General features: G+C 44.4%; 2 protein-coding genes across 3 annotated transcripts; one reads left to right on the forward strand and one right to left on the reverse strand.

The window, feature by feature from the left end:
- Window positions 1-314: 314 nt before the first annotated feature.
- Window positions 315-13,283, reverse strand: AP1AR (adaptor related protein complex 1 associated regulatory protein). 2 transcript variants are annotated; one of them, XM_050320759.1, is made up of 10 exons: window positions 13,050-13,283; window positions 10,271-10,319; window positions 9,832-9,858; window positions 9,251-9,276; window positions 8,760-8,856; window positions 7,947-8,045; window positions 5,631-5,692; window positions 4,663-4,736; window positions 3,934-4,062; window positions 315-2,740 (listed from the first exon to the last, which is right to left on the reverse strand). In XM_050320759.1, exons 1-10 carry the CDS (start codon window positions 13,124-13,126, stop codon window positions 2,475-2,477), a joined length of 906 nt encoding a protein of 301 aa, XP_050176716.1. In that variant the 5' UTR covers window positions 13,127-13,283; the 3' UTR covers window positions 315-2,474. The 2 variants fall into 2 exon arrangements, with proteins under 2 accessions (XP_050176716.1, XP_050176717.1); XM_050320760.1 differs by lacking the exon at window positions 7,947-8,045 and having other exon boundaries at window positions 13,050-13,282.
- A 1,892-nt stretch (window positions 13,284-15,175) lies between these two features.
- CDKL2 (cyclin dependent kinase like 2) lies at window positions 15,176-23,903 on the forward strand. The gene is made up of 13 exons (XM_050320758.1): window positions 15,176-15,464; window positions 17,540-17,734; window positions 17,991-18,169; window positions 18,308-18,420; window positions 18,597-18,736; window positions 19,050-19,138; window positions 19,638-19,764; window positions 20,454-20,719; window positions 20,898-20,988; window positions 21,739-21,850; window positions 21,950-22,056; window positions 22,344-22,432; window positions 22,898-23,903. Exons 1-12 carry the CDS (start codon window positions 15,297-15,299, stop codon window positions 22,401-22,403), a joined length of 1,647 nt encoding a protein of 548 aa, XP_050176715.1. The 5' UTR covers window positions 15,176-15,296; the 3' UTR covers window positions 22,404-22,432; window positions 22,898-23,903.
- Window positions 23,904-24,732: the final 829 nt, after the last annotated feature.

Here is a 24,732-nt window from a genome sequence, read left to right on the forward strand (position 1 = left end):
TACCTTTGAAGTATGAGGGTGCAGCTGCTCATTTCCAACAGGCTCCACACTCCAAAATTCCTCAGGTTCTCCATTATTGCCACTTGTTTAGTGTCCCTTTGTCCCTTCCAAAGCAGTAGGTCTCCAGAAGGGATGCTGTGGGATTCAGGAGTTACAGGACACAGCTAATCATTTTTTAAAACCTTCCTTAGCGAGCTGATGAACAGGTAGTTTTGGATAATGTTTTAACAATTCATCTTCACACACTGCCTTTTTTTTCTCTTTTCCATTTTTGGCAGCCCAAAACCCAGCAACAGACAGCACATTGCCAAACATTAAGACCGAGTGAAAATTTTAATGAGTTTTAAATTTGTACAGATATGCATTTTACAGTACCGTTGAATCGTTTTCCCGTGAGCAGTTCATAGAATCTCCCAGTTTAATATCCACAAATACTGAGCATCATTTCCAAAGTCACTCAGCACCAAAGGTGCACTGAGCTCTGAAAATGTTATTAACCCTGGCTGCAGGACATGCCCATCACAGAAAAAGCTGGAGTCAGCTTCCTTTTTCCTAAGTCACTGTTCATCCTAAGAGCAGGACCATCAGCTAATGGACTTCCTCAAGGCATGGTCGGGGCAAGGCTCATGGTCACTGGCCAGGGAAAGGAGTGACCAGTGCAGAGGAGGTGACAGCCTCAGCAGGTAAAAAAAAAAAATGTGTTATTTACACGTTGAGGAAGTTGCCTTCATTCCCAGCAGGAATATATTATACAAATAAACATCCAGGAGAAGTCACACAGCAGTAGCTTAGGCCAAACCCAAAATATACAGTTGATGTGTACAAACTTTTAAAGCTGGTTACAGGCTTTGCAAACGTAAATAATGACATTGAAATATTTTCAGAGACATGGCTACAACTGAAATCAAGAGAGTGGAATGTTACCAGCAGGATTTATCTGTTGTTTCATGTTATTTGTATGTGTTTAATCCAAGTGTGCAGTAGTTCTGTTCCCTATCCACACTGTCCCAAATATTCTGTATAGTCTCAGATGATTTAAACCAGCAACACAACTTTCACCAACAAATTCAGTTATGATGATGATGATAATGATGAAGGTTTATTACTTCTCACAGCGTGTTCCTTCGGCTCCACAGTGGTGAAGTTACACCCCCATTGCCCCTTTTTTAAGCCATGGAAAAACAAAACAGCTACACAAAATAACAGTAGAGCAGAATGGCTTTACTTTGAAACTTGAAACTTTGGGGAAAGCTTGAGATCTACAAGTGTTTGGCAGGCCGTTTTTTGTTTGTTTTTTAAAAAAAGTATAACTTACATGAAATATCAGGGGAGACCACACAGCACTTGACACCAGATGTGCAGTCACTGAAAGCTCCTTGAATTTCAGCCCATATTTGCAGGACTGACCATCCAGTTTAGAGGCACAGGAAAGGCAGAGCACTTAAACACACCCTTAAAACATCAGCTTTTTTTCCTTTTTAAAATGCAGAGATAGAAATTCAGTCTTTAGGTCCTCGTTCTTCTCATCCCTCCCCCAGTTCACTCACAGAATGTTGATTCCAGTAATCGTTCCAGTGCAGTTGAATTACAAATTTTCCACAACTAAAGAATTTTAAGGACCCTGCAGCAACAGATGTTGGTCTGCAGGGGAGGGGCAGGGAAATCAAGGCTTTGGTCCTCCCAGTTCTCTACTAGACACTGGGTAAAACTGCCAGTTTATTGACACATGAAGAACTTACATTTTAATTTTATTTTCGTTTTTCTACCTAGCACACGCTTACTAAGTCTGGCATATTATACAAGACAATATCTCACCTACCCTGATGGTTTTGACTATGTTCATTGAGGTTAGCCGTGCTTAGCATAAAATAATTAAAAAAAAAAATAAAATAAATGGGAAAAGGACAACACAGGGCTAGGAAGACTTTTAAGCTTGACAGGGAAAAGTCTGCAAACTGCCATGTGTCAGATTTGTTTTGCAGCTGTTGCTGCACCCTTTAAATAGCTGAAGAGCAAGTCAAAAAGCACAGACTGGAAATAATTTTTTTTTTTTTAAATTATTTCTCTATATTCAAGTATTACATAAATTATATAAGACTTTCTGACATAAATATTAGGCCAATGATGAATTTTAAAAACAAAATCAGTGTAAACACCGAGAGGAGAAAAAAAAAAAGGCAAGTTAAAATATAGATATGTCAAGCCATGAAGCTTCAATTAGTGCAGATAATTTTATATTAAATCCAGATACCCAGAAATATACACAACAGAATCATCCCAGTTGTCACAAAAGTTGAGAAGGTAGATGATAAAATTGCACTTAATTCTGAACTAATTCAGACAGCAAGTCATTCCCATTCCTTGCCGATCCACGTATAAGAAGAAGGGAAGCGGGTTACAAAAGAGCAAAGTGGCTTCGTACATTCTGTTTCCCTCTCCGACATTTGGTCACAAGCAGGGGCCGTGCGGCGTCACTATCTGTCCTGGGGGTCGCAATCCGACAGCCTCACATCCGAAGCGGACAATTCCAGCACGGGATTGACGAAGCCGGCGTACTCGGAGTTGCCGTTGTCGTCCATCTCGGCGCTCACAAAGTCATTCTCCCACTCCAGCCCGTTGGAATCGTCGGAGGCGGAGGCCGGGTGGCTTCCCGTCTTCCTGCTGTGGAATTTCAGGGCTGCCCTGAGGATGTCTTCCTCCGTTTTGGAGCGTTCCCTCATCGGGATCATCCTGTTCATCCCTGGGATTGAAAGATGTGTTTGTGAGAAACGTCATTTTGAGGGAAATGAGCTTTGTGTTCCCGCGAGAGGAAACGCGGCTAAAATTTGGATTCCTCGGTCTAGGAAAGGTTTTCAGTTTGCCTGGAATTTATTTCAGGTGTATGTGTATTTAATTTCATACAAAATATTGCTCTGAGAACTGCCCAAAGACATCCAAGATGCTGTTAATTCTGTCTCTAATTACAGGCTTCCTCATGGCCTATCAGAACCCTCCCAAACCTCTGCAAAGGAAAAAAAAAAAGCACCATAAATCCTCCCATTATTCACTGCACTCCTTGTACATTCCTAAATAACTCCCCTTTTAAATCTGGAGTAACGAATTATTATTAAAAAGTTACACATTGCAACTGAAACACACAACCTTTTTGGGGGGAGGCACAGGAAAAACCATCCAAGAGATAAATTTTTCCCTTTATCAGACTCAAATTATAGATTTTCTGTTCATGTTCCATGGGTCTTTCCAAGCAGCTAAATAATAGTATAATATACAGTGCTAAACATTTAACCCACGCACAGACTGTCAAAAACAGTGTACTGAAGAAAAAAAAATTAGCTCTGCATTGGCTCAAAGAAATCCTGCTTTTTGGTGAGCTTTTCAGGAGCCAAGGTCTCAAAATATTGGATACACTTTGAAATACAAGAGCTTTGGCAGATTTCCTAAATAAAACAGAAAGTGTCTGTAACACAGAGCAGCAGCAATGAGGACAGCTGGGATACTCACTGCAATACAGATCCAAGTTCCCAGTAAAAGTTACAGTAATTAGGGGTTTTCCCCAAATAGTTCAGTCAAGACTCCTGAGCAACTTGCACATTTTAAAGGGAAGAACAAGCCCTTCCTTCTGCTCGTTGCTCACGAGAGGGCAGCATTTCTCTGCCATTAGTTTTGCTGGGAGTTTACAAGTCAGTTCCACAGAAAAACAGGGAAAGGCATTCACTGAAGGACCCAAATAAAGTCATTCATTTACTGGGGCTACATCCACATTTATCAAAATAAGAATTCTCTCGGTCAAAATAATTTAATCACTACAGATTTGCAAGAAATTCCATTAAGTTGTAAATGCCCTTTGGAAAATGACAGATTTCCAATCAACACGGTTTAAACTCTCAACATTTGTAACTTATAACTTCAGAATGAGACTGAATTAATAAATACCTTCTTCATCTTCCCACTCTAAATCTAACGAGGTGCTGTCGTCGTTCCCACTCACTGATTTGGTTTTGGTCATCAAGTCACAGCTGCTCTCTGTGTTGGGTGTCAGCACTGTGGCATCAGATGAGAGCCCTACAGAAAACAAGTGAAGTGGCTTTTTAATTCCTGATCATGCTTTAATTTAGGAATTTAGTAAGCTGTAAGCTGGACTTGTATGAACACTTGTAAAAAAAAGCCCAAAAATCAACTCTCTCCCCCCAGACAAACAAACTACTGGCAATATTTCCTCAAGAACTGCCATCAGTCCTCCAATTTCTTAGTGATCATTGTACTGTCATCACAATTTGTGGATAGAAGTTTCTAAAATCCTTTTCCTCTAAATTCTTAGTGGAATTTTTCAATAGAGGCAGCCAAATTCCCTCTTGAGCTGCATTAGGGAAAAAAAATTAACCATTATTATAATTCTGATTGCTTTGCTAAGAGATGATTAAAAAAAAAAAAAGCTGTAGACACATCTGCATCTTTAATAACACACAGTCAGGTTTGACAAGGAAAGTTCACCCCTCTCTTCTATCCATCAGATAAAAATGCTGTCAGATTTTTGTAACACAGGTCTATGCATACACAATTTAGATATAAAAATAAAAACAAATTATGTTCATCTAGAGAAAGAAAGAGCACTCTGTGCCCCTCAGAGTGTTTTAAGACAGGCATAAGGAAAGGAAGACTTACTGCTACTTCGAAAAGCTTCGTACTGGAATTTTGTATTCCTTAAGAAAGGATCGAGATCCTCCTCTGCCACAGAGCTGGGGGAACAATGCACAGTTTTTTAGCTTTCTAAACCTCTAAGGGTGCCCTAAAAAAATGTTAATCCACGTGCCTCCCAGCTCTGTGCTACAAAGCACATACATCTTGAACTAAATTCTTTATAAAATGATCTAGAAAAGTCCTTTCTGTTCCTGTTCATCCTCTCCCAGTCTGTGCTTCTGCTCAATTTTCAGTAGTAGTTGCAGCTAAAAATGAATTAACTTTCCTCTCAAAAACTCTTCTCCTCTCTTCATCACTGCAGATAAAATCTCCTTACTTTTCAATTAATTTTTTACCTTATGAATTCAAATCCTGCTACTGCAGTGCTTTGTTTTTAAAATCTGGCTACTTCCTATATAAACCCTCAGTTTTCACAGCTCCTTTTCTAACTGCACTTCCCTAAGTGAAAACCCTTCCAATCCCCCTTCTCTTCCATGCAAAAATAGGTGTTGATTTTAACATTTTTTCCTAAACTTGAGCACCATTCCACAGGAAATTTTTCTGAGGGTTTTTTTTTGTTTGTTTTGGTTGGTTTTTTCCCCCCAACACTGAACACAGAAGGTGGTGGTGAAGAGAATTAAATGAATAATATTAAGGAAGAAACAGGCAGACTGTATAAACCATTCAATTAGCTTATTTCTACTGGGTATTTCAAGCAGGGTTCTGAATAATAAAAGGTATTTATATTAGATTTCCCATATAAACACCCTTTTAATATAAAGCACTAGATTTTGTGGGTATATATGCATTAGTAGCTGGGAGTAGGTTCAGTTTTTAGTAAGTCCAGTGAAAACCAGAATGGATGCAAACTACCCTCTTAACTTTGCAGGTGAAGGACAGGAGCAGAAACAGTCAGGGTTCTCAGTTACCATGAATAAAATGTCATCTCTTACCTGGGAAACTCTCCATTATTTACAGCATGTGCTCTCTGAGTTATCCTTTGCTGCCTACGTTGCTATCAAGAGAAGTACATTGTTGAAAAAGCTGAATGCAATCCCTCAGGAGTCACATATACTCATAACAGAGCTCTCAAGAAACCTATTTTAAATGCATCCCCAAAAAAACCCCACCCCAAGCATCAGTTTTCAGAACCACCTCAGTCATGACTGCCACCTGTCTTTTTTTTTAACTCTTGTCTTCTCCTCATAAGCCACAGGTATTTCCAGCTCACAGCTGACACCTGAGGGATGTTTGATTTGCACAAGCAAAAGTCTCCATACCTAAACTGAAGAGAAATATTCCCTCCAAATCCTTTTATCCCATTTCCTCAGCACTGAGTCCTTCATCATAATTCATATTAATAAGAGCTTTGCTGCCTTGTTGGGCCAAAAGGATTAATAACTCGACACTCTTAAAGCTTTCATGGCATCCACTGGGCAAAACCAGAGTGAAAAATGCAAGAAAAGCCCTCATTTTTAGTTATTAGAGGAACAACAGACATGGAAATAGGGTTCTGCTGAAGTCTGGGGGGTTTAAACAGCTGAAGTTGTCTCAAGTTTCTCTTTCCTGCCTTGAAAAAATGGGAGCATAAAAAGCAGGCACAGGAACTCCCCAGGTTCAAGGTAAATCACTTAAGAAACAGTAATTGTTCAGTGATTATGACAAAGACTAAGATAAAACCGAATGTGCTAGTTCTAGAGACAGGTCTGATGTAGCTAGTGACTGAAAAATCTATTCTCAGCCTTAATGGATCTGTCCCTGCCAAAGAAAAGCAGGGGTAAAGAAACCAGAAATTTTAACGTCAGCTTCATCCAAGAATTGCTCTTTGCTGGGTGAATAGTTTGTGGTGAGATAACTGCACTGGATATGGTATTTTTTCAATCTCAAGATGATGAGAGCTTTGGGTTTTGGCACACTTCCCATCTTAGATATTTAAATAATAATAAAAATTGCAGATTGAAACCAGTATGGAAATGATAAGCGTAGAAGTAGAAATATCACATTATGGTGGTTTTTAGGTGAGAAGACGTGGAGAAAGAGACAGAAATTTGGCACCATCATAGCCAGCAAGTCTGTCAAAGTCAATTACTGACACATGCAACAATTTTCCTTGAAGATTCACACAACATTCAATTGAACATAACATCCAATTGAAATTATCTCCCCATTTTGCCAGGTCACACGCCAATATCCAGCACTGTCAGTTCCAGGACACACATATATTAACATTCCCTGCTGTTACAAACCCTGACATTTAGTAGGGCACCATCAGCAAGCCAGCTGACTTTTAAAGGAGGCCACGCTTCCAAGGAAAAAGCCACTTTCCCATTTGTGCCCACAAACAGCAAAGAGATGAGTGATGCATTCCAAAATAGCTGCTGGTTTCTCTAGAAGGGCTAAGTGCTTGATGCCTCTCTCTACAAAAATGCTTCCTTAGAAATCCACATAATCCTCGTGCCTTTTGAGGGGTTGGTTTGTTCAGGAGATAAGTGCTACTAATTTTACAGGAAGAGGAAATTAAAATCTCTCTAATCTGCTCTATCTGAGGGTCCTGACTAAAAGAAGTGCCTGTTAAAAATAGCGAAAGACAAGAAAAATAGCACTTCTTGCACAGAACTCCTACAAAAACCACTTAATGCCATTAAAAAAAAATCTGCTGGCTTTATATAGACCAAAAGCATTACAAAAAAAAAAAAAAAAGGCAGGCAAAAAGGTCAGAAAGAAAGAATTAACCCTCCCACACCAAATGGCAAGAGGAGAGACACAGAGATATGAAATGAGAGCTGCACTTAGTGACATGAATATTAGATGGAAACTCTAGAGCAGGGTCGACACAAACCACAGAGATAAGGAACAAACAATTAAGTGCACAGATATATAAAGTACATTTTGCAGGTCTAAATGATATAACATGTGCTTAACTTCTGGGTTTTTTTTTTAACCAGAAAACCATCCAAGATCATTTCACATTTAAGATCAGTGACTTCTACATATTATGTAAGGAGTGTGTTAAGATAATTATAGATTAAAATTGTAACCCATTCAAAATCTATACTCGGTGACAGAAGCTGTTTCAAACAGTTATGGTGATTTTTCAGCTGCTCCAACCAGCTGCACTTCTTTCAAATCTTGCATTTCTCCCTCTACTTTAACAAGCCAAAGCCATTTCCTCGTTAGTTTTCCTGAGATGGGAAGGATGTGAGGGAATACTGCATACATGGGAAGAGAACAGAGGCTCTGATGTATATTGGGGTCTTTTTTCCCCTCACCTCCAAGAGCTTTTTCTGCTTTGCTGCCCTGGCTGCTTCACGTTGTGCAGCATATAAAGCCTCCTCTTCTAGTCTTAACTTCTCCTCTTGTAAGGCTAACTGTGTATGAACAAAACAGTAATGGTTAACAAAAGCAGAACCTGTCTATCTTCCTAGCAATAAAGCCAGAAGTGCAATAAAACAAAAGAAAAGCAGCTAGAAAGTAAAAATAAAACAAAACCGACTACAGCTAAAGAATTAAGTGAATTTAACAGCTTCCCCCCCCTCCCCTCACCAAACATCCCAAGAAATTTAGGTAACTGTTGAATAAACATCATTACTAGGGAACTGCTCTAAGTGCTGGTTGCATTTTATTATTATGAACTGCACACTCAAAGATTTAAATCTTTTCACTTCCATAATTCGTTGGCATTGGATTAAAAACCATTCAAGTTCTACATTATATTCCACATGATATCCCATTCATTGGTGCAACACTAAAATAAAACAACAAATTATGTGGGTTTTTTTTTTCCTTAAGAAAAGCTGTGAGAAAAACTGAGCCCAAGAAAAGCTGATTCAAGATTATTCCCCATTAAAAAACAAAACAAAAGGTCAACTTTAACAGATCCTGGTCAGAGACCCAGCCTATTCATTCCATTTTTCAGCTAAGAGGGTATTAAAGAGAAGCCATCTGTGTTTATGGACACTAAAAAATACCAACTGCTGAAACAAAATCCAGTTGTTTCGTGGACTCCCCTGGTGTTCATGGTTGGTTTTAACTTTTTTAAAAGGAAACCCATCCCTCCTGGACTAGACATTGTAACCACTGACCTCTGACTGAAGCTTCAGATCAACAACTCTCTGCTTTTCAGCAATGGAGTCGTAGTGTCTCTCTTTCAAGTCAGCAATTTCTTCCTCTGTCAGAGGTCTAAAAGCAGGGGAGAAACACAGAAAGGCTCCATCTATAATTCATGCATGACAAGCCTAATTTGCTCTTTAACATGTCCATGTGGTCTTTCCTGACTGGCCTTTTAATGCAGATCCAACAGGCTGTTCCTGTAGAGAACAAAGCTCCAAAGTTCCAGTTTACTCAGGACAGTGCTCTCTCTTCTTATTATTACAATATGTATTATTTATATCTTTATGGAAAGCATATTTTCAAATCCTTTGCTAGGTACTGGAACAGAACAATTACCATCATTGCAGAATAAGTCTCACTTTTTTCTTACTTGGTTTCATCCCTTGTTTGTCCCTTGCTTCGTTTTGTTTATCACAGAGGGGAAGCAGAGGGAAGGGGGAGGTCCTGAACCTCCAAGTCTTACCTGTGACTGCTTCCTGGGCTTTCTCCCTGTTAAAATTAGAAAAAGAAAACAAGGTGAAATCACAGTTTCTCCCATATACCGATTTTACAATTGGGGGGGGGGGGAATACAGTTTTAATTTGGAATTAAAAATAATCTCGTTATGCAACCAACTGAAGGGGCTGACTAAGTGAAACAAGTCAGTACCTCCAACCAAAAAGAAATACTCTGGTGGTGTATTTCAGGAACCAAACTATTGGTCCTCATGTTTTTAAATACATTGAATACCAGGAGCAAATTTTGCTTTAAGTCTTCCCAAACACACTTTCCCCCCCCTCCTCTTCTTTTTGCCTTCCCAAAGTCCATAGCACTCTCCTCCTGGAAGAGTTACTTCCCATACTCCCCCAAAAATCTCTTCTCTTAGATCTTCATCCAAACTGTTCTATACTCATTCCTAGAGCAAGGAAAACTTGAAGTATAAAACCCCCTGTGATATAAGTCAAGAATGCAGTGGGAGGAAGAGTCACATCTTGGAACCACTTTTAAAGATTCTATGAGGTTTAAGGATTATATGAGGCTTCCCATGATTCTCCAGGTACCCACCTCATCACTTTCCACCAGGTTCTCAAACTGCAGAGAAAAAGAAAGTAAATAATCTTTACAACTCAATATAACAAGTCTACTGCAGGCATACAGCAAATATGATTACACGTTTCCCTGCAATCAAGAACTAAATATTCTGCACTTAGACAAGCAGGGAGATCGCTCCCAACACAGCAGAGATGACAGATGCAACAGGCAGACTGTGGAATGCTCTGGTGATGAGTATCAGATCATAACAGATACTTCTCTTCTTTCCAAATAATAGATGCCAGTGAGATGATGTGTTAATGTTCTGAGGTGCTGTAAGAAATACTGTATTTCACCCAGTGCAGCATCAATGTGGTCTGGAATAACCCAGAATAATTCGGTGTTCAAAGGCATTGCTGGGATTCAGCTTTTCCCACTTTTTCTTGAATCACTATAAATTGCAAGCACTCACCTCTATAGTGAAGTGTTCTCCTGTTGAACATGTTCTAAAATACTTGGATCTGGAAAAATAAGTTGGCAGTTACACTAGAGAAGAGTCTTCAACACACAGCAGAAGGAAAATGAGCCCGAGAATTTAAAACAGCTTTTAAAATATGCTAAGTAAGTATAAAATAACCATAAAATCTCCATGTATTTAACAAATTGACTCATTAACCTGAGCTCTGCGTGGCTACCACAGTGGAAAGAGGCAAAAGCATGTAAACATTTTCTGTAGAACTGGAGAAAAAACTAAAACCCTCATGAGATGAAATCATTTATCAGGATGCTGGACTTGACATTTACAGACTGTCAGTGCGTTCTGCAATCCCTTGAATACATTTTTTTTTCCTCGAAAAACACGATTCCAGGCAATTTCTGAAAATGCTGCTGCTCATCATGGCACTTGACTCCTTCCAGGCACCCTGTACAACATCAGTGCTCAGCAACACGTTTTATTTTGAAACCTTGGCACAGCTACACGGTTGAACCTCAGAAAAATGTCTACGAAGAGGTTAAGAGAAAACTTTGCAACTACAAAAAAAAAACCAAACACACTCACTGTCTAATTTTATACAGGGAATCATCTCCTCTTTTGATTCTTTAATCAGAATTCTCCCTATTTTAATTCTTTTATAGAGGACAGTTAACAGTGTCCTCTACAAAACCCAACCCAGTATCAAGTCACCTGAATTACATTTTCACCCAGCCAGAGAGGTCTGGCCATCATCCAGAAGAACACTCAAAAGTAAACACACTTCAGTCCAACATCCATTTCATCGAACTGTTTGGAAAACCAGGGTTTCCAGTTGCAAGTGCTGACTGGTACCAGGAATAAACCCTGGGGCCTCAGGGATTTCTACACTCCCACAAAAGATTGTTCAGTGCTTGCAACCAACACAGTAACAAAAGCAACACACCAGCCAAAGCCTGCACTATTTTAATCATATCCTATTTCATCTCCATCTCATTTTAATTTGGAAGTCAGTTTTAGGGAACGTCTCCCCTGGCAACTTGTTGCACAACCCACTTGTTCCTTGTTGCACAACCCTTCCTGCCACTAAGGAACCGTTTCCAGTGGATTCACTGCTCCGAAACCAGGGGGAAAGGCCACCTGAATTCTTGCACTACATGGCAAGTGTAATTGGGACACGTGGCGCGAACACTTAAAGCAGTTTCACTGCTGCCCTTGTGTGTGTTTTGGTGTGCAGGAGCCAATACCATTAAGAATCTCACTTCATAACACCGGCCCAGGAAATTGTTCCAGGACTATCTGTGTTGTTAACACAAGTGTAATTCCAGTTTACAGCACCAGGCGTTAGGTAAATTATTGCCAACCTCACAACCCCACGAGCTTCAATCTCCAAAGATCTAAAGTTATTAGACGGACTAAACTTTCAGCACTCCATACATACATATATATATATTTTAAGCACAGTTCCAAGCAAGGCAACTTACAATCTTGTAGCTTATCAAAACACTTGTTAAAAACTCTATACTTAATCATTTAATTGGGAGTTTATTTCTTGCAGTCAAATCTTGGAACATCTAAAAATAATGAAGTTGGGAGGAGGGGGGGGAGGGCTCTGAGTGATTAAAATAATCCTGAAGTTGATAAGATGCATTATTACATTATGCTGTTCCAGAAGTAGCCAAATGTGCATAATTTGGTAGCAATGGAATTTGCAAACTTGGGGTACTGGCCTGTGAGTGGAGAACTGTGCAAAAAAAAAACCAAAAAAACACGTGGAGGAACAACTTTCAAGCATTATCTGTTTTTTTTCAGAGCACAAGAAAAGTGCTGCCTGCTGTCAAGGCATTTCAGATGTTCCCCTGCCCTCTGCTAGGGGACTAAAAATACAAGCAGGTATCCTCTACACACACTGCCCTGGTTTTTCACCCAATTCTCTGAGAGGCAGCTTGTCTTGAAGCCCTTTTAGGACTTCTCGAAGGTTAGACTTGCCTGACACCGCTCATGTGAAATAAGAGGCCACGGGGTTGCAGCATGTAAAATGCTCAGCGTGTCTGTCTACAACTACTTCTATCCCAACACGTCAAAAATAAGCATATGTAGGTATCAAATAGTGATCGTTATATGAAAACAAAACCAAAAAAACCCAAGTCTTTTTACAGGTAGGTTTTCCTTCCCGTTTGCACACTTCTTTTCCATGAACTGGTTGTTGCAGAATGAAACTGGGGTTACACATTTACAAGAGACAGGAACAGATATGAGTTCACTGGAACCATTCTGCAAGAGAGATGAGTTCATCTGAACCCTTCTCCTCCCGATTTACCCCAACAGCGTCTCGGCCTCTGACTCACAGAGAAGACGAGCTCCCGGTGCAGAAAACCGGGTGTTTTTCCACCCAAAACACGGCCGCCTGCACAGGGTCTGGCAGCTGACCTGAAAAACCTTCCTAAGCGTCTCCTGCCGGAAAAACAACACTGCTGGAACGGGTAAGGAGCCGGTTACCCTGGAAGTGCATTATCCCCGACCGCACAAACCGCACGGAGCCCGCCGGGCTCCCGGCGGCTCCATCCGCCTCCATCCCCCCGGGATGCCGCGGCTCCCCGCGGGAAGGGGCGAGGGGCTGCGGGGCGCGCCCAGACCCCGCATCGCATCGCGTGGCACGGCCCCCGCAGGCCTGTCACCCCCCTGCTGCCCCTCGGGGGCCCCGGGAAGGCGGGGCCGGGCGGTGCCGGCACCTCCCCGCCCCGGGGAGGGGAAAGGGGCAGCCGCGGTCCCCGCTCACCCTCCGCCGCGCTGGAGCCGGCCCGCGTCCCTCCGGAAGAAGAGCCCGCAGCACCACTGCGCCCAGCAGTTCCCCATCGCATCCTGCTGGGAACAGCGCCGCCTCCTCCTCCTCCTCCTCCTCCTCGTCCCTTCCCGCCGGGCTCAGGCCGCCCCGGCCATCGGGATGGGCGGCCGCGGACCCCCGGGAACAAAGGGCCGGCACAGCCTCATGGCTGCGCAGGGGCGGGCGATGCTCGCCCCGACCGCCGGCACCGCCCCCGGCTCCGGCATCGGCGTCGGCATCAGCCCGCCCCTCCCCGGGACCGCCCCAAAGCCGGCTTTCCCCGGGCTCCTCGGAGGTGGGGAGTGCTCACCGTGGACTGTGTTTGAAAAGGAGGAAAACAAACAAACAAAAAGTCACACGGTTCCCATGGTCAGGGTGAGAAAGCATGGCCACGCTTGGGAGAGGAGGAATCCAGTTCAAGGTCCCTGTTGTCATGAGAGAAAAAAGGGGTTCTCCCCCATTTGCCAAGCCTAGACTCTGTCAGTGCCACTGAGGTACCACCAGACTGCCAAACATACCTGGAACACGGGCACTGTAAGGTTTAGCGAGGCACCTCATCCATTATTCGGGCTCTCTGGCTTTAAATCATAACACCACACTGACACATACAATCATAGAATCCTGGAATGGTTTGGGTTGGAAGGGACCTTAAAGCTCATCCAATTCCTCCTCCCTGACACCTTCCACTAGCCCAGGTTGCTCCAAGCTCCATCCAGCCTGGCCTTGAACACTTCCAGGGATGGGGCAGCCACAGCTTCTCTGGGCAGCCTGTGCCAGGGCCTGCCCACCCTCACAGGGGAAGAATTTTTTTCCTAATATCCAATCTAAACGCTGCTCTCTTTCAATTTGAATCCAGTCTCCTTTGTCCATGATAAGTTAATGGTGACATTGTATACGTGTGGTTTCTTCCTTTCATTTAATGGATCCAAAAGTACTCTCAGGAGTGGAAGTGTTAATTGGATTCCAAGTCAGCTCTCCATTACCAGCACAGGACAGATGCCAGGACCCAGAGAAGGCACTTGCTACTGATGAGCAGGAGAAGGTAGGAGCAAGATAATAAATCAATGCCAACTGAGCTCTGATATTTTGGTTTTTTCCCCCTGGAAATGTGAGGTCAGCCTGGAAAGGTGCATTACAGTAATTGCATGCAGGGAGTGAGGATGAGGGTGAAGGAGACATGAAAACAACCAGGAATTAGTTGCAGAAGGTGACTCATATCGACGTGACTCAAGAGAAATGCAGTAATCGTTCCAGAAAGTATCTCTGGGGTATATGATGCCTCCATTTTCCAGGGAATTGGCATTTTTGGCAAGGCATATACTGCTCCTCTCCCAAAGAGGGATGTTGCAGTAGTTCCAGCCTGACTGGTGCCCGTAAATTTCTTCAGAGAAATTGGACACCTCTTTTTCTGCAGCACCCTCAGCTGTGGAATGGAGGTCACCAACCCGAGGGGAGAATATCAGGAATATCCACGTGGAACATCTTTGTTTCTGCAGCTTCTGGTTGCCTACATTTTTCCTACCGTGCCACTCCTGTCCAGGGCAAGACAAAGTCACTGTGAGCAGAAGACCGTCATGTGCTGCTACATCCATGGCCGGATGGAAAGAACAAGAGGAAGTTGGATTAAGAATGTATCGGATGAAGTCTCCATCAGTAAACACACACGGATGCTTCAGCTTTCCTCCCTCCTGAAGGGTTCGTGCCTAAGGGTTCGTGCCTGGTGTTAAGTTGCAGGTAGTTCGTGCAGAAACTGCCACCTTTTCAAGATAAAATGCGCAGCAAGGACGCTGGCCCAGACATCTCAATCTAAAAGCAAATTATTCCGCCTTTTCCATGCCCGCATCCTTGGCAACATCAGCAGCCTCCCAGCAGCACACGGGGGACAGTCAGTATTTTTCAGGCTGCCTTTTAACGCAGCGCTCCTTTACGTGCCTTACTGGCTTTGTGCAAATAATCTTTACAGCGGTTTATATTTATAATGTTTTATAAGGCTTTTTTTTTTTTTTTTTCCTTTTTATAAGCCAAGCAGGTTTCCGCGCAGGCTTTTGCGACAGGCGCGGCGCGGCCGCGCTTTCCGGCGGGCCGTTGCCCTGGCGACGCCGCGCTGGACCGGGGGCCGAGGCCCTCCGCGGTCCCTCCATCCCGGTCCGGTCCCTGCATCCCGGTGCGGCCTCTCCGGCCGCGTCCGCGCCCTCCCCGGCCATGGAGAAGTACCAGGTGCTGGGGCTGGTGGGGGAAGGCAGCTACGGGGTGGTGACCAAGTGCAGGAACCGGGAGAGCGGGCAGATCGTGGCCGTCAAGAAGTTCCTGGAGAGCGAGGACGACGCGGCGGTGAGGAAGATCGCCGTGAGGGAGATCAAGCTGCTCAAGGTGGGGCGCCCAGGGCCCTTTTTGATGGCCACGTGTTTAAATATTAAGGCTTTTCTGCTTTAGACTCGTGGCTCCGCGTTCAGCTCCTCGTTCAGGCTCGTCCGGCTTGTGTCGCAGCGCAGCGTCTCGTCAGCTTCTGGTCATCATTTACGGAATATTACTGACGAAATCCAAGCCAAAAGAGGCTCGATTTGGCCCTGTTTGTTAGATTAATCGAACCTTTTGCGCTGTAGCCTTGCAGAGCTGCTTTCCCTTTTGCTTGGGTGCTGTGCTGGATTCACCCGGCGAATCCTGCATTAGAAAAGTCTTGTTTACGTGCCCGGTGTTCAGCGGGGAGAAGCACGAGGTCTCTGTTGCCTCCTGGTGGTAGCTGCGACCCACTGTTTTGTCCCGAATTCTTGTTCTTGCTGCTGTGAATTAGCCGACAACGAAACAGAGCTGAGCTTTCAACACCTGCAGGTGAATGGTGACGTGGGTGTGTGACACTTAACCAGACTGGGGGGTGCCGGTATCACCCGAGACGGAAAAAATGCTTCTAGGAAAGCTTTCCTCTGTTTTCTTTTATTCATGGCACTTTTCCTGCCAGGTGAAAGGCTGGAGGAGGACAGGTGTCAGGTTCCCCGAACCTGATCGATCCGTGTGTAGTTCTTTGCTCTTGGAGTGTGGGATTTGCATGGTATCGGTATTGTAGTGACAGGACGGGGGGGATGGATTAAAACTGGAAGAGAGTACATTTAGATTGGATATTAGGAAGAAATGCTTCCCTGTGAGGGCGGTGGGGCCCTGGCACAGGTTGCCCAGAGAAGCTGTGGCTGCCCCAGCCCTGGAATTGTTTTAAGGCCAGGCGGGATGGAGCTCGGAGCAACCTGGTCTAGTGGCAGGTGGGAATTTTAAATATTGGGATATACGTGTGTCTGGTGAAGAAATGAAGGAAAGCTTTATTACACTTGGGTGCATCTAGGCTATTCCTCTGATGTGGGGAGTTGCAGAGGTGGGAATACTGGCAAAGTATTCCCTGTGTCCTGTCCTCTTCACTGCCACAAGTGTCTCTTCCTAAATCTGCCAGATTATATAGTCCATGTGCTCTGAAGGGAAAAAAAAGTGGTGTGTGTCATTACTGCAAGAACTACAGAATCTTAGAGTTAACAGAGAGTGCTGGAGCTTGAGACACAGCCCCAGGCATTATCCCCTCAAACACTTTCAAAGTGGATCTGTGTGAGCCTGGATTGTTCCTGATCCATTGGTCAGGCTCACCGAGTCACTGAGTCAGAGCACGTAGCACCTCCCAGGTGTGTTGGGAATTAACTTGTTTTCCCGGGTAAATGGAATCTTAACAAGGGGACCGTTTCCATATATAGCTCGGTAAGGGTGGCCTCTCACAGTGAAAGCAAATACCTGGAGATTCAGCCTGTTTGTGGTTTCTTCCCATGTTTCTTGTGAGCCTAATTTTATTTATTCATCTTTATTTTATTTTTTTCCTTGTTCTGGAGTTTGGGCAGAAAATTTAACCGTGGCTGAAAACAGCAAAACCTCTTCAGGTCTCCTGTACTGGGAATAAACAGTTCTTGAGAAGAGTTCATTCTTTCAAAATTCTTCTCTTTTCAGACCTTCTAAGTAGTCTGGGCAGACCCAGGTGCAGATTGGCTGGCACTGTCTCTGGACTGGCAGAGCTTCCCCTACAATTCCCCGTGCTCTGCAGTCCTTTTTCATCTCCCTCAGTCACATCCCTGGGCTCTGGTGCTGCCTCCAGGCAGCCTCTGGTGATATTTCCATGCCAGGCTCCAGCTAATAAATAACTGTGCACTGGAGCATGGCATGTTGTGTTGGTGTGGGATAAATGTGTAACAAATTGGGGGTGGATTCTTGGGGGTGTAACAAATTGGGGGTGGGTCTGGTCAGAATGTGATGACAGAATAACTGGAAAATACAGTTCTGTTTTCCCCACCACACACTTTTTATTTAAGTTGCATTTTTTGGCAGCGTCCCAGCTGGGCTGGAGTTAAAAGTATCCGCTCACAGTTTCCCTGTTATAAACCATCCAGCTCTCACTAAATATTCCCTGTTTTATTACTCAGCAACTCAGGCATGAGAATCTGGTGAACCTGCTGGAGGTGTGTAAGAGGAAGAAACGGTGGTACCTGGTGTTTGAATTTGTGGATCACACGGTGCTCGATGACCTGGAGGCGTCTCCCAACGGCCTGGACTACGACAGGGTTCGGAAATACTTATTCCAGATTATGAGAGGAATTGCCTTTTGTCACAGTCATAATGTAAGTACATGCAAGAAATCAGCTCTGCAGTAAAAATAAATAGATACAGAAGCATATATTCATATATATATATATATAAAGTTAGAGAAATAGAGCTTTGGCTGAAAAGGGAGAGAGAGACATAAAATAAATGTTTCTGAAATTAGGGGTTCTGTAATTTTCTACTCGAGTGTGAGAATCCTACAGTTTTTGCTGAGCCAGTCAGTTTGCTGTGTACAGATGAGGAATTTGTCCTGACTTGCTTTCCCCTGTGCAGATAATCCATCGGGATATTAAGCCAGAGAACATACTTGTCTCCCAGTCGGGAGTTGTGAAACTTTGCGACTTCGGCTTTGCCCGTCCCTTGGCAGCCTCCGGGGAAGTTTACACGGACTACGTGGCGACCCGGTGGTACAGAGCTCCAGAGCTGCTGGTGGGAGATAGCAAGTATGGCAAGTAAGTCTGGCCTGTGAGCCTGGGAAGGGTTGTGGGAAGCAAGGAGAAGGTGCTCCATCTTCTCCACTGGCTCAGCCTTTGGAACGGAGCAACAAAGGAAGCCGTGCTGAGCTGGGACGGTGTTGGTTTTATTTCCAGGGCTGTGGACGTGTGGGCTATTGGCTCGCTGATAACAGAAATGCTCACAGGAGAGCCCCTTTTCCCTGGAGATTCAGACATTGACCAGCTCTACCATATCACCAAGTGCCTGGGTAAGAACAGCCTAGTGCCTGCTCAGGAACGAAGGGATCAAAATTGTTTTGAAGGGTGGGAAAGGAACAGCCCAGACTGCAGCCTCACAGTAATCCTCACCCAGTATTTCAGCCTCTCAAATCTTTCACTCTCCTGTATTTTTTTCCATGTGGTTGCTTGGTTTGTGTGATTCCAGGTAGTTTAATTCCAAGACACCAAGAGTTATTCTATAAAAATCCCCTCTTTGCTGGCATGAGGCTGCCTGAGGTGAAGGAGCTCGAGTCTCTGGACAAACGCTATCCCAAGCTCTCTGCTGCCGTGCTGGATTTAGTCAAGGTAATTAACTGATTGATTCCTATGAATGTGCCTCTGTTTACTTGTCCTTCCCCTTGTGCAGATGAGTACAGGGCTATTAAAGTGCCTTTCTCTCAGCTCTCCATGCAGTGAGCAACTGCTTGGATTGGCAGCTTAGTGAGGGCTGCGGGGATACCACAGTCCTGGCTGACAGCGGGGGGGACTCAGCTATCACCTCCAGAGCCAAAGGGATCGCTGCACATCCTCCAGGGAGGAGCCTTGTTCTTGCCTTCTCTCAGGCAGGCTAAAGCCTCGGTTTCATCCCTAATTTCTCATGTTCACATTGGTTTGACAGGAGTGTTTGCAGATTGACCCAGACAAAAGACCGTCCTGCGCCGAGCTCTTGCAGCACAATTTCTTTAACCAGGATGGCTTCGCTGAGAGGTAAAACAGCTCACTGCTGGCCCAGAGCAGCCCCAGGCAGTGAAGCAGTGGTGCTCTTAGATGGCACGCTGGGTTGGCAGAGCTGACAGCTGCCGAATGTCTTGGCTTTGTTTGGGTTTGGCCTTCCTGGAAACAGGAGAACAGTTGGAAGGGAACACGTTGCAGCTGCACGTTCACCTTGTTGTGACGTTAATTCCCCAGCGTGTGCAGCCAGTGTCACAGCATTTTGGGCAGTACAGTCTAACACTGCATTCACTCTCTGCATCTACACCAGACTGGGATACAAGCACTGTTATTGCTGCAGTGTGAAAAATGTGTGCCTAAGATTTTATTTATTTTAATGTATACATTTTATTTAGCTTCCCACTAGTCAAAAATAGTGGTTTGTTTGATTACTTAAAAGTCTATGGGGTCCTGAGCTGAACAACTGATGATGGCGTTAAGATTACCAGAAGCCCTTTTATTTATTTTTTTTTCTTTCTCCTTATTTGGAATGCAGATTTACTGAGGAGCTTAAATTAAAGATCCAGAAAGATGCCAGAGACCATCAGTTACAAAAAAAATCCAAAGTCAGCAAAAGGGAGAAAGATGATATGTTAGAAGAAAGAAAATTGTTCAGTGTCCAGGTTGGTCCCTCTTTTTTTTTTTTTTCCAAACCTGTATTTTGGTTGGTTTTTTTTTTTCACATTTTAAAATCATTACATAAATACGTGTAGCAGTTAAAATTCATAACAAATGGCTTGGGAGTCTGTCAGGTGGATCTTTGGCCAGTCCCTTGCAGGTGAACTTCATGGTGATGCAGTTCCTGGCAATACAGAGCTGAAGGGAGAAACAGTTAGGAAGCATAAGTCATGTTGAATCATGGAAACATGCTCTGTGCTGCTGTTTACCTGTTTTAAAGCCCTGTCTCCAATTTAAAGAATAAAAAAATAAAAATTTTAAAAAAATAAAAATGAAATATTTTGCTTTCAGTTGGGTACTAAGGAGGCTTCAGAATGACTTTGAGATGACATTGGGCTCAATTTGTATTTAATTTCTTCAGAAGTGGCACAGGATGTGGCTGTTCTTCCTCCATCGTTTCTGATTCCATTCTGAAGTGACTTTATTTACAGAGAGTGCTGGAACCCTGACAAGTTTCCTCCTGTTTGATGGAAACCAGAGGTTTTCTAATAAAAACAATTCCGTCTCCATCAGATCCTTGCAGAATCACGCACGTTTAGGCTTTTGACTTTTTTTTCCCCCCTGTATGCACTGCTGTAATTTGCTTTTTTAACGTGACAGGAAGAGAAAGGTGATGCTTTATCTTCCCCACCAGGATTTCGGCCCGAGGAGCAGAGAGGAGAAGTTGTTAAAGACGAAGCGCTCTAAAGCTGATGCAGAGAAAACAGACCGATCCTCCAACCTGAGCTTCCTCTACGACAGCGCCATCAACCCCTTCAAAATCAGCCCTCAGACCAGCCTGAAAGATTCCAGCAGCAGCCTGGACTACACCAAGACCACGGGCATAGTGATCCCTCCCATCAACCAGAACTTTTCTCCTACCTTTGGGATGGGCCCCGTGCCTGGGAGCCTTAATTACAGGTATGGGAGCAGAGCTAGGAGAGCCCCATCGTCCCTGTTGCTGAGGGACTGTGATGTCCTGAGAGAGGTGCAGGGTGATGATGTGGCAACGTGACTTGTTGCATATCTTGTGTTTGTCATTTTTATATTTGCCACATTACCTCAATTAATACAAAGTTTGGGGCATTTTTGCTTACAGACTCGATGAAAGGAGTAAAAAATACTTGAACCCATTGCTAAAGCAACGGAGGCCTTCTCCAGCAGGGCATTACAGCGTCAGCCTGACACCGGTGAGTCACCTGCCTTTCCCCTTTGGCCAAGCAGAAATAAAAATCAGGCCCCAGTTATGTGCTTTGTTGTCAAGAATTCCATCTGTTCCATCCTTCACTCTTTTCTTTACCCCTTTTTTTTCCTACAGGTTTGTTGACTGTTATCCTTTGCTAATAGTTATCTTACATAAAACAAACTTTGTGTCAAAAAACAACTTTAAATGCTGGAAGCAGTCCAGCACAGGATATCTGTGAGGTTTGGAATATATCCATGGCCTCCTGCCTGGCCAGGAAAAGCAGACCATGTGTGCTGGTGCTACTGAAGCAGAACTGAGGGTTTGGATTTAGTGCAGTCAGGGCCTTATTTAGTCATGTCATAAACGCATTAAAAATTGATAAGGAAAACAAGTGGAATGGAAAGTTTTCCACTGCTCTCCCCACCTAGGCACAGTTCTTTCTGTGCCAGCAAGGAACGTTTGCTTTTTTCCAGATAACTAATTCCAGCCATTCTCCAATGGCTGGTGCATTTTATCTCTCAGAAAGCAGCCTCACTTAGATGATTATTTTTATTTTGCTGTTGCTTTTCCATTGTTTATAGTGCATAAATGAGCCTTGAGCAGGTTGAATTCCTTCACACACGTCAGAGTCTTCTCTTATACAAATTCCAACTACAGCAGAACACTGCTGTGTTGATGCTTGTTTTTAACCTTGAAAATAGCTCCTTTTTTTTACTATTTTTTCATGAGCTGGTCCTTATGCCCTTGATTACAGGTTACTAATGAAAGAAACATCCTTCAGGCGAATAGGAAAAAATGGGAATTCTCCAAGGCAGACATGCGTTTGCCAGAACTAAATCACCTCCCCGAGCTGAGAGGAGTGGAAGGTAGGAGCTTTGATGTCCTCCAAATAAAACCTGGGTGCTAAATAAGTGGCAGTCAGCTCTTGTTTCCTTCACACTGCATGCCTTGGTTGTGTTTTGCAGCGTGGCATCCCAGATTTCTGAAGAAGGAAAATAAAACAGTTCCAGAGTCTCGAGTCCCCTCCCTCGCCGCTATCGACCTTCATAACACGAGCCTGTCCTCGCAGCAGGTATCAAAGCAATAAAATGCTTCGTGCTGCCCTGCATTTGTTTGGTTTGTGACTTTCTCTGCAGCACAGCCCACGGATTTCCAGTGTGACTCTCACCAGGAGCTGAACTTGCCCTGGGATCTTAACTGCCTGATGCCGGGGGAGCATTTTTGAAGTCTGATTTGACTGAAGAACGGATTTGTTTTAAGCTGGCATTGCATGCATCCCTAGAAGGTGGTTTGTGATGGTTCTCTGTATTGATCCTACACTAGGAAATTGATCCTCTCTCTTTCTTTTCCAATTTACAGCAGTCAGGGACCTTGATGCCAGATGCATCAGAAGCCAGCTTCCCCAGAGTTGAACACTAGCCTTAGGGAGAAGATCCTGCCTGTAAAAGGTGGGCTTTGATTTCTGCTGTGTAGCCTTCTGACGGCTTCCAAAGGGATAGTTCCATGAACACTTACCTAGCTGGGAAGTACAATAGGAAAATCCTTTTATCTTGGCCAGGACATGTAGTCATGACAGACCTCTTACTGAGGGCAGTACACAGCTTGCTGGGCCAGGTAAATCATTTTCCTGAGCTGAGGGGCTGGGCATTGATGTTGGAAATGAAGCAGCTCACGAAGTTGGGGTTGGGCAAGCTGATAGAACAACGAAAAAGGGGGGGAACTGGCAGCTTGCACGTGAGGAGGGGGAAAAACAACTCAGGTTATCTGATCTGTGAAGCACAGAGGTGTTAAGTGCACAGCTTCAGCAAGGTAAGGATGTGTAGTAAAATAAAGGAAGCCTGTCACCAGGGAGCACCTCTGTGGCCTTGCTAGCCTGTCTGGAATGTCATTCTGCTTTTCTCCTCTTTATACAGGTGTCTGAACAGTGAGGACAACCCATCTGAGTTTCCAGGGGCTAAAGGTGCCAGGTCTCTGCAGGGGAGAGGAGGATCCCTTACTCCTGCTGGCACAGTGGACTGCCGTGGAAGTGGCTCGGGTCCGGGCCAAGGACAGAGCTCACACTGCCATTGCTGCTGGATTTCTTGCATGCAAAGAGCCCCTGAGATGCTGGCTTTCTGGCCTAGGGCCAGGCCTTGTCAGAAAAGTAGTGGTTGTTGGTGTGCGACAAGGGCAGGAGCTGGCTTGGAGGATTTTGGAGGAAGCTGGGCTTCCTCTTGCCTAACTGCTGCCCACATGAGGGGTTTCTTTTTAATGAACAGTGACGAGAGCAGCTGCTGAAATTGTCCTGTTTTGGTGGGCTGCCTGATCTGGACTGGAAAGCACTTTTGCCCTGATATTGAAGAAAATGTTTGTGCAAGAAATACAACATTTAAATGTGCAAATCTTCCCAGCTGTTCCTTTGAAACCCTTGCTAATGCACGTGTCACTTTGTGTTAGATTCCTTTTCCCTTCCTACCTCTGACCCTGTGTTCAGGCGGTTTTCTTTGGGGCATTTCACTGGGCCTGTTGTTAATGGTGCAGAAAGGAATATTGTTGTGGAATACTGAGCTGTGGCCTGTGAAATGGCTCAGTAACTGAAGTCATCATTCCTTTAGGTCCCTGGGGGGAATGGGACGTGTAAAACTTGACTGTTTTTATCTCATGACTGTTTGGAAACCCATGTTTGCTTATCTGCCCTCAGTTTGTCTCTGCTCAGTTCTGTGCTGTCCCTATGTTGCTCTGAACTCTCTTTTCCATCAGCTGTCAAAACTCACATGGTGTCAATAACTTTGGAGCTTATTTTTCCACAAAGTACAGCCTTTCCTCTTGATGGATCATGGTAGAAATACCATCTGGACTAACGGTATTTTAGGGATTTGTGGTTATGTTATGCTGTGTCTTGACATGTACATTTCATTTGTAAATAAAAGGATGTTCCAATTCCAGGCCTGGTTTCCTTATTGTGGATGCTTCCAGCTGGCCACAGCAGTCAGTCAGGTAGGCATGGGCAAATGCAGAGGGGGAAAAAGAAGGTTTGGGACAAGGAGAGCGTTTTGTTGTGGGGGTACTGAGGAGAGAGAAAAAGATGGGTTTAAGAGGAATGGTTTGCATTGGGAAGAATGTGGCCAGCAGGTTGAGGGAGGTGATCCTGCCCCTCCATTCTGCCCTAGTGAGGTCACATGTGGAGTGCTGTGTCCAGTTCTTCCCTCCATAGTTCAGGAAATATAAGGAGCTACTGGAAAGGATCCAGCAGAAGCCACAAAGATGATGAGGAGACACTGCAGGAGCTGGGCCTGTTTTAAGTCTGGAGAAGAGTGAGGGGATCTCACCAATCCCTACAATTAGCCTCAAAGGCAGGTGTCAAGTGGATGGTGTCAGACTCTTCTCAGTGGTACCCAGCAACAGGATGAGGAGCAATGGCCATAAATTAAACAATAAGAAGTTCCACCTCAACATGAGCAAGAATCACAGAATATTCTGAGTTGGAGGGCACCCAGAACAACCATCGAGCCCATCTCCTGGCCCTTACAGGACACCCACATGTGCCTGAGAGTGTTGGTCAAATGCTCCTTGTGCTCTGCCAGGCTTGGGGTCCTTTCCAGCTCAGGACTACTCCGTGATTTCGCCGCGGAGTCTCCCTCTCTGGACACATTCCAAACCCACGCGGGCGCGCCCCTGCCTCCCCTGCTCCGCCTGGCCCTGCCTTGGCGGCGGGCCTTGCACCGGGCGCTCCCCGCCCGAGCCACGCTTCAGCGGGCAGGAAGGAGAA

This window comes from Myiozetetes cayanensis, unplaced genomic scaffold, assembly GCF_022539395.1.
Source record: "Myiozetetes cayanensis isolate MyiCay16 unplaced genomic scaffold, myiCay2020 scf24, whole genome shotgun sequence".
NCBI classification, from domain to species: domain Eukaryota; kingdom Metazoa; phylum Chordata; class Aves; order Passeriformes; family Tyrannidae; genus Myiozetetes; species Myiozetetes cayanensis.

Coding starts and splice junctions, on each gene's coding strand:
- CDKL2 (XM_050320758.1), top strand. CDS start 15,297: ATGGAGAAGTACCAGGTGCTGGGGCTGGTGGGGGAAGGCAGCTACGGG. Junction 15,465..17,539: donor GGGAGATCAAGCTGCTCAAG/GTGGGGCGCCCA, acceptor TTTATTACTCAG/CAACTCAGGCATGAGAATCT. Junction 18,421..18,596: donor CCATATCACCAAGTGCCTGG/GTAAGAACAGCC, acceptor GTGTGATTCCAG/GTAGTTTAATTCCAAGACAC.
- AP1AR (XM_050320759.1), bottom strand. CDS start 13,126: ATGGGGAACTGCTGGGCGCAGTGGTGCTGCGGGCTCTTCTTCCGGAGG. Junction 9,859..10,270: donor GAGAACACTTCACTATAGAG/GTGAGTGCTTGC, acceptor TTTTCTCTGCAG/TTTGAGAACCTGGTGGAAAG. Junction 4,063..4,662: donor CGAAGCTTTTCGAAGTAGCA/GTAAGTCTTCCT, acceptor TGTTTTCTGTAG/GGCTCTCATCTGATGCCACA.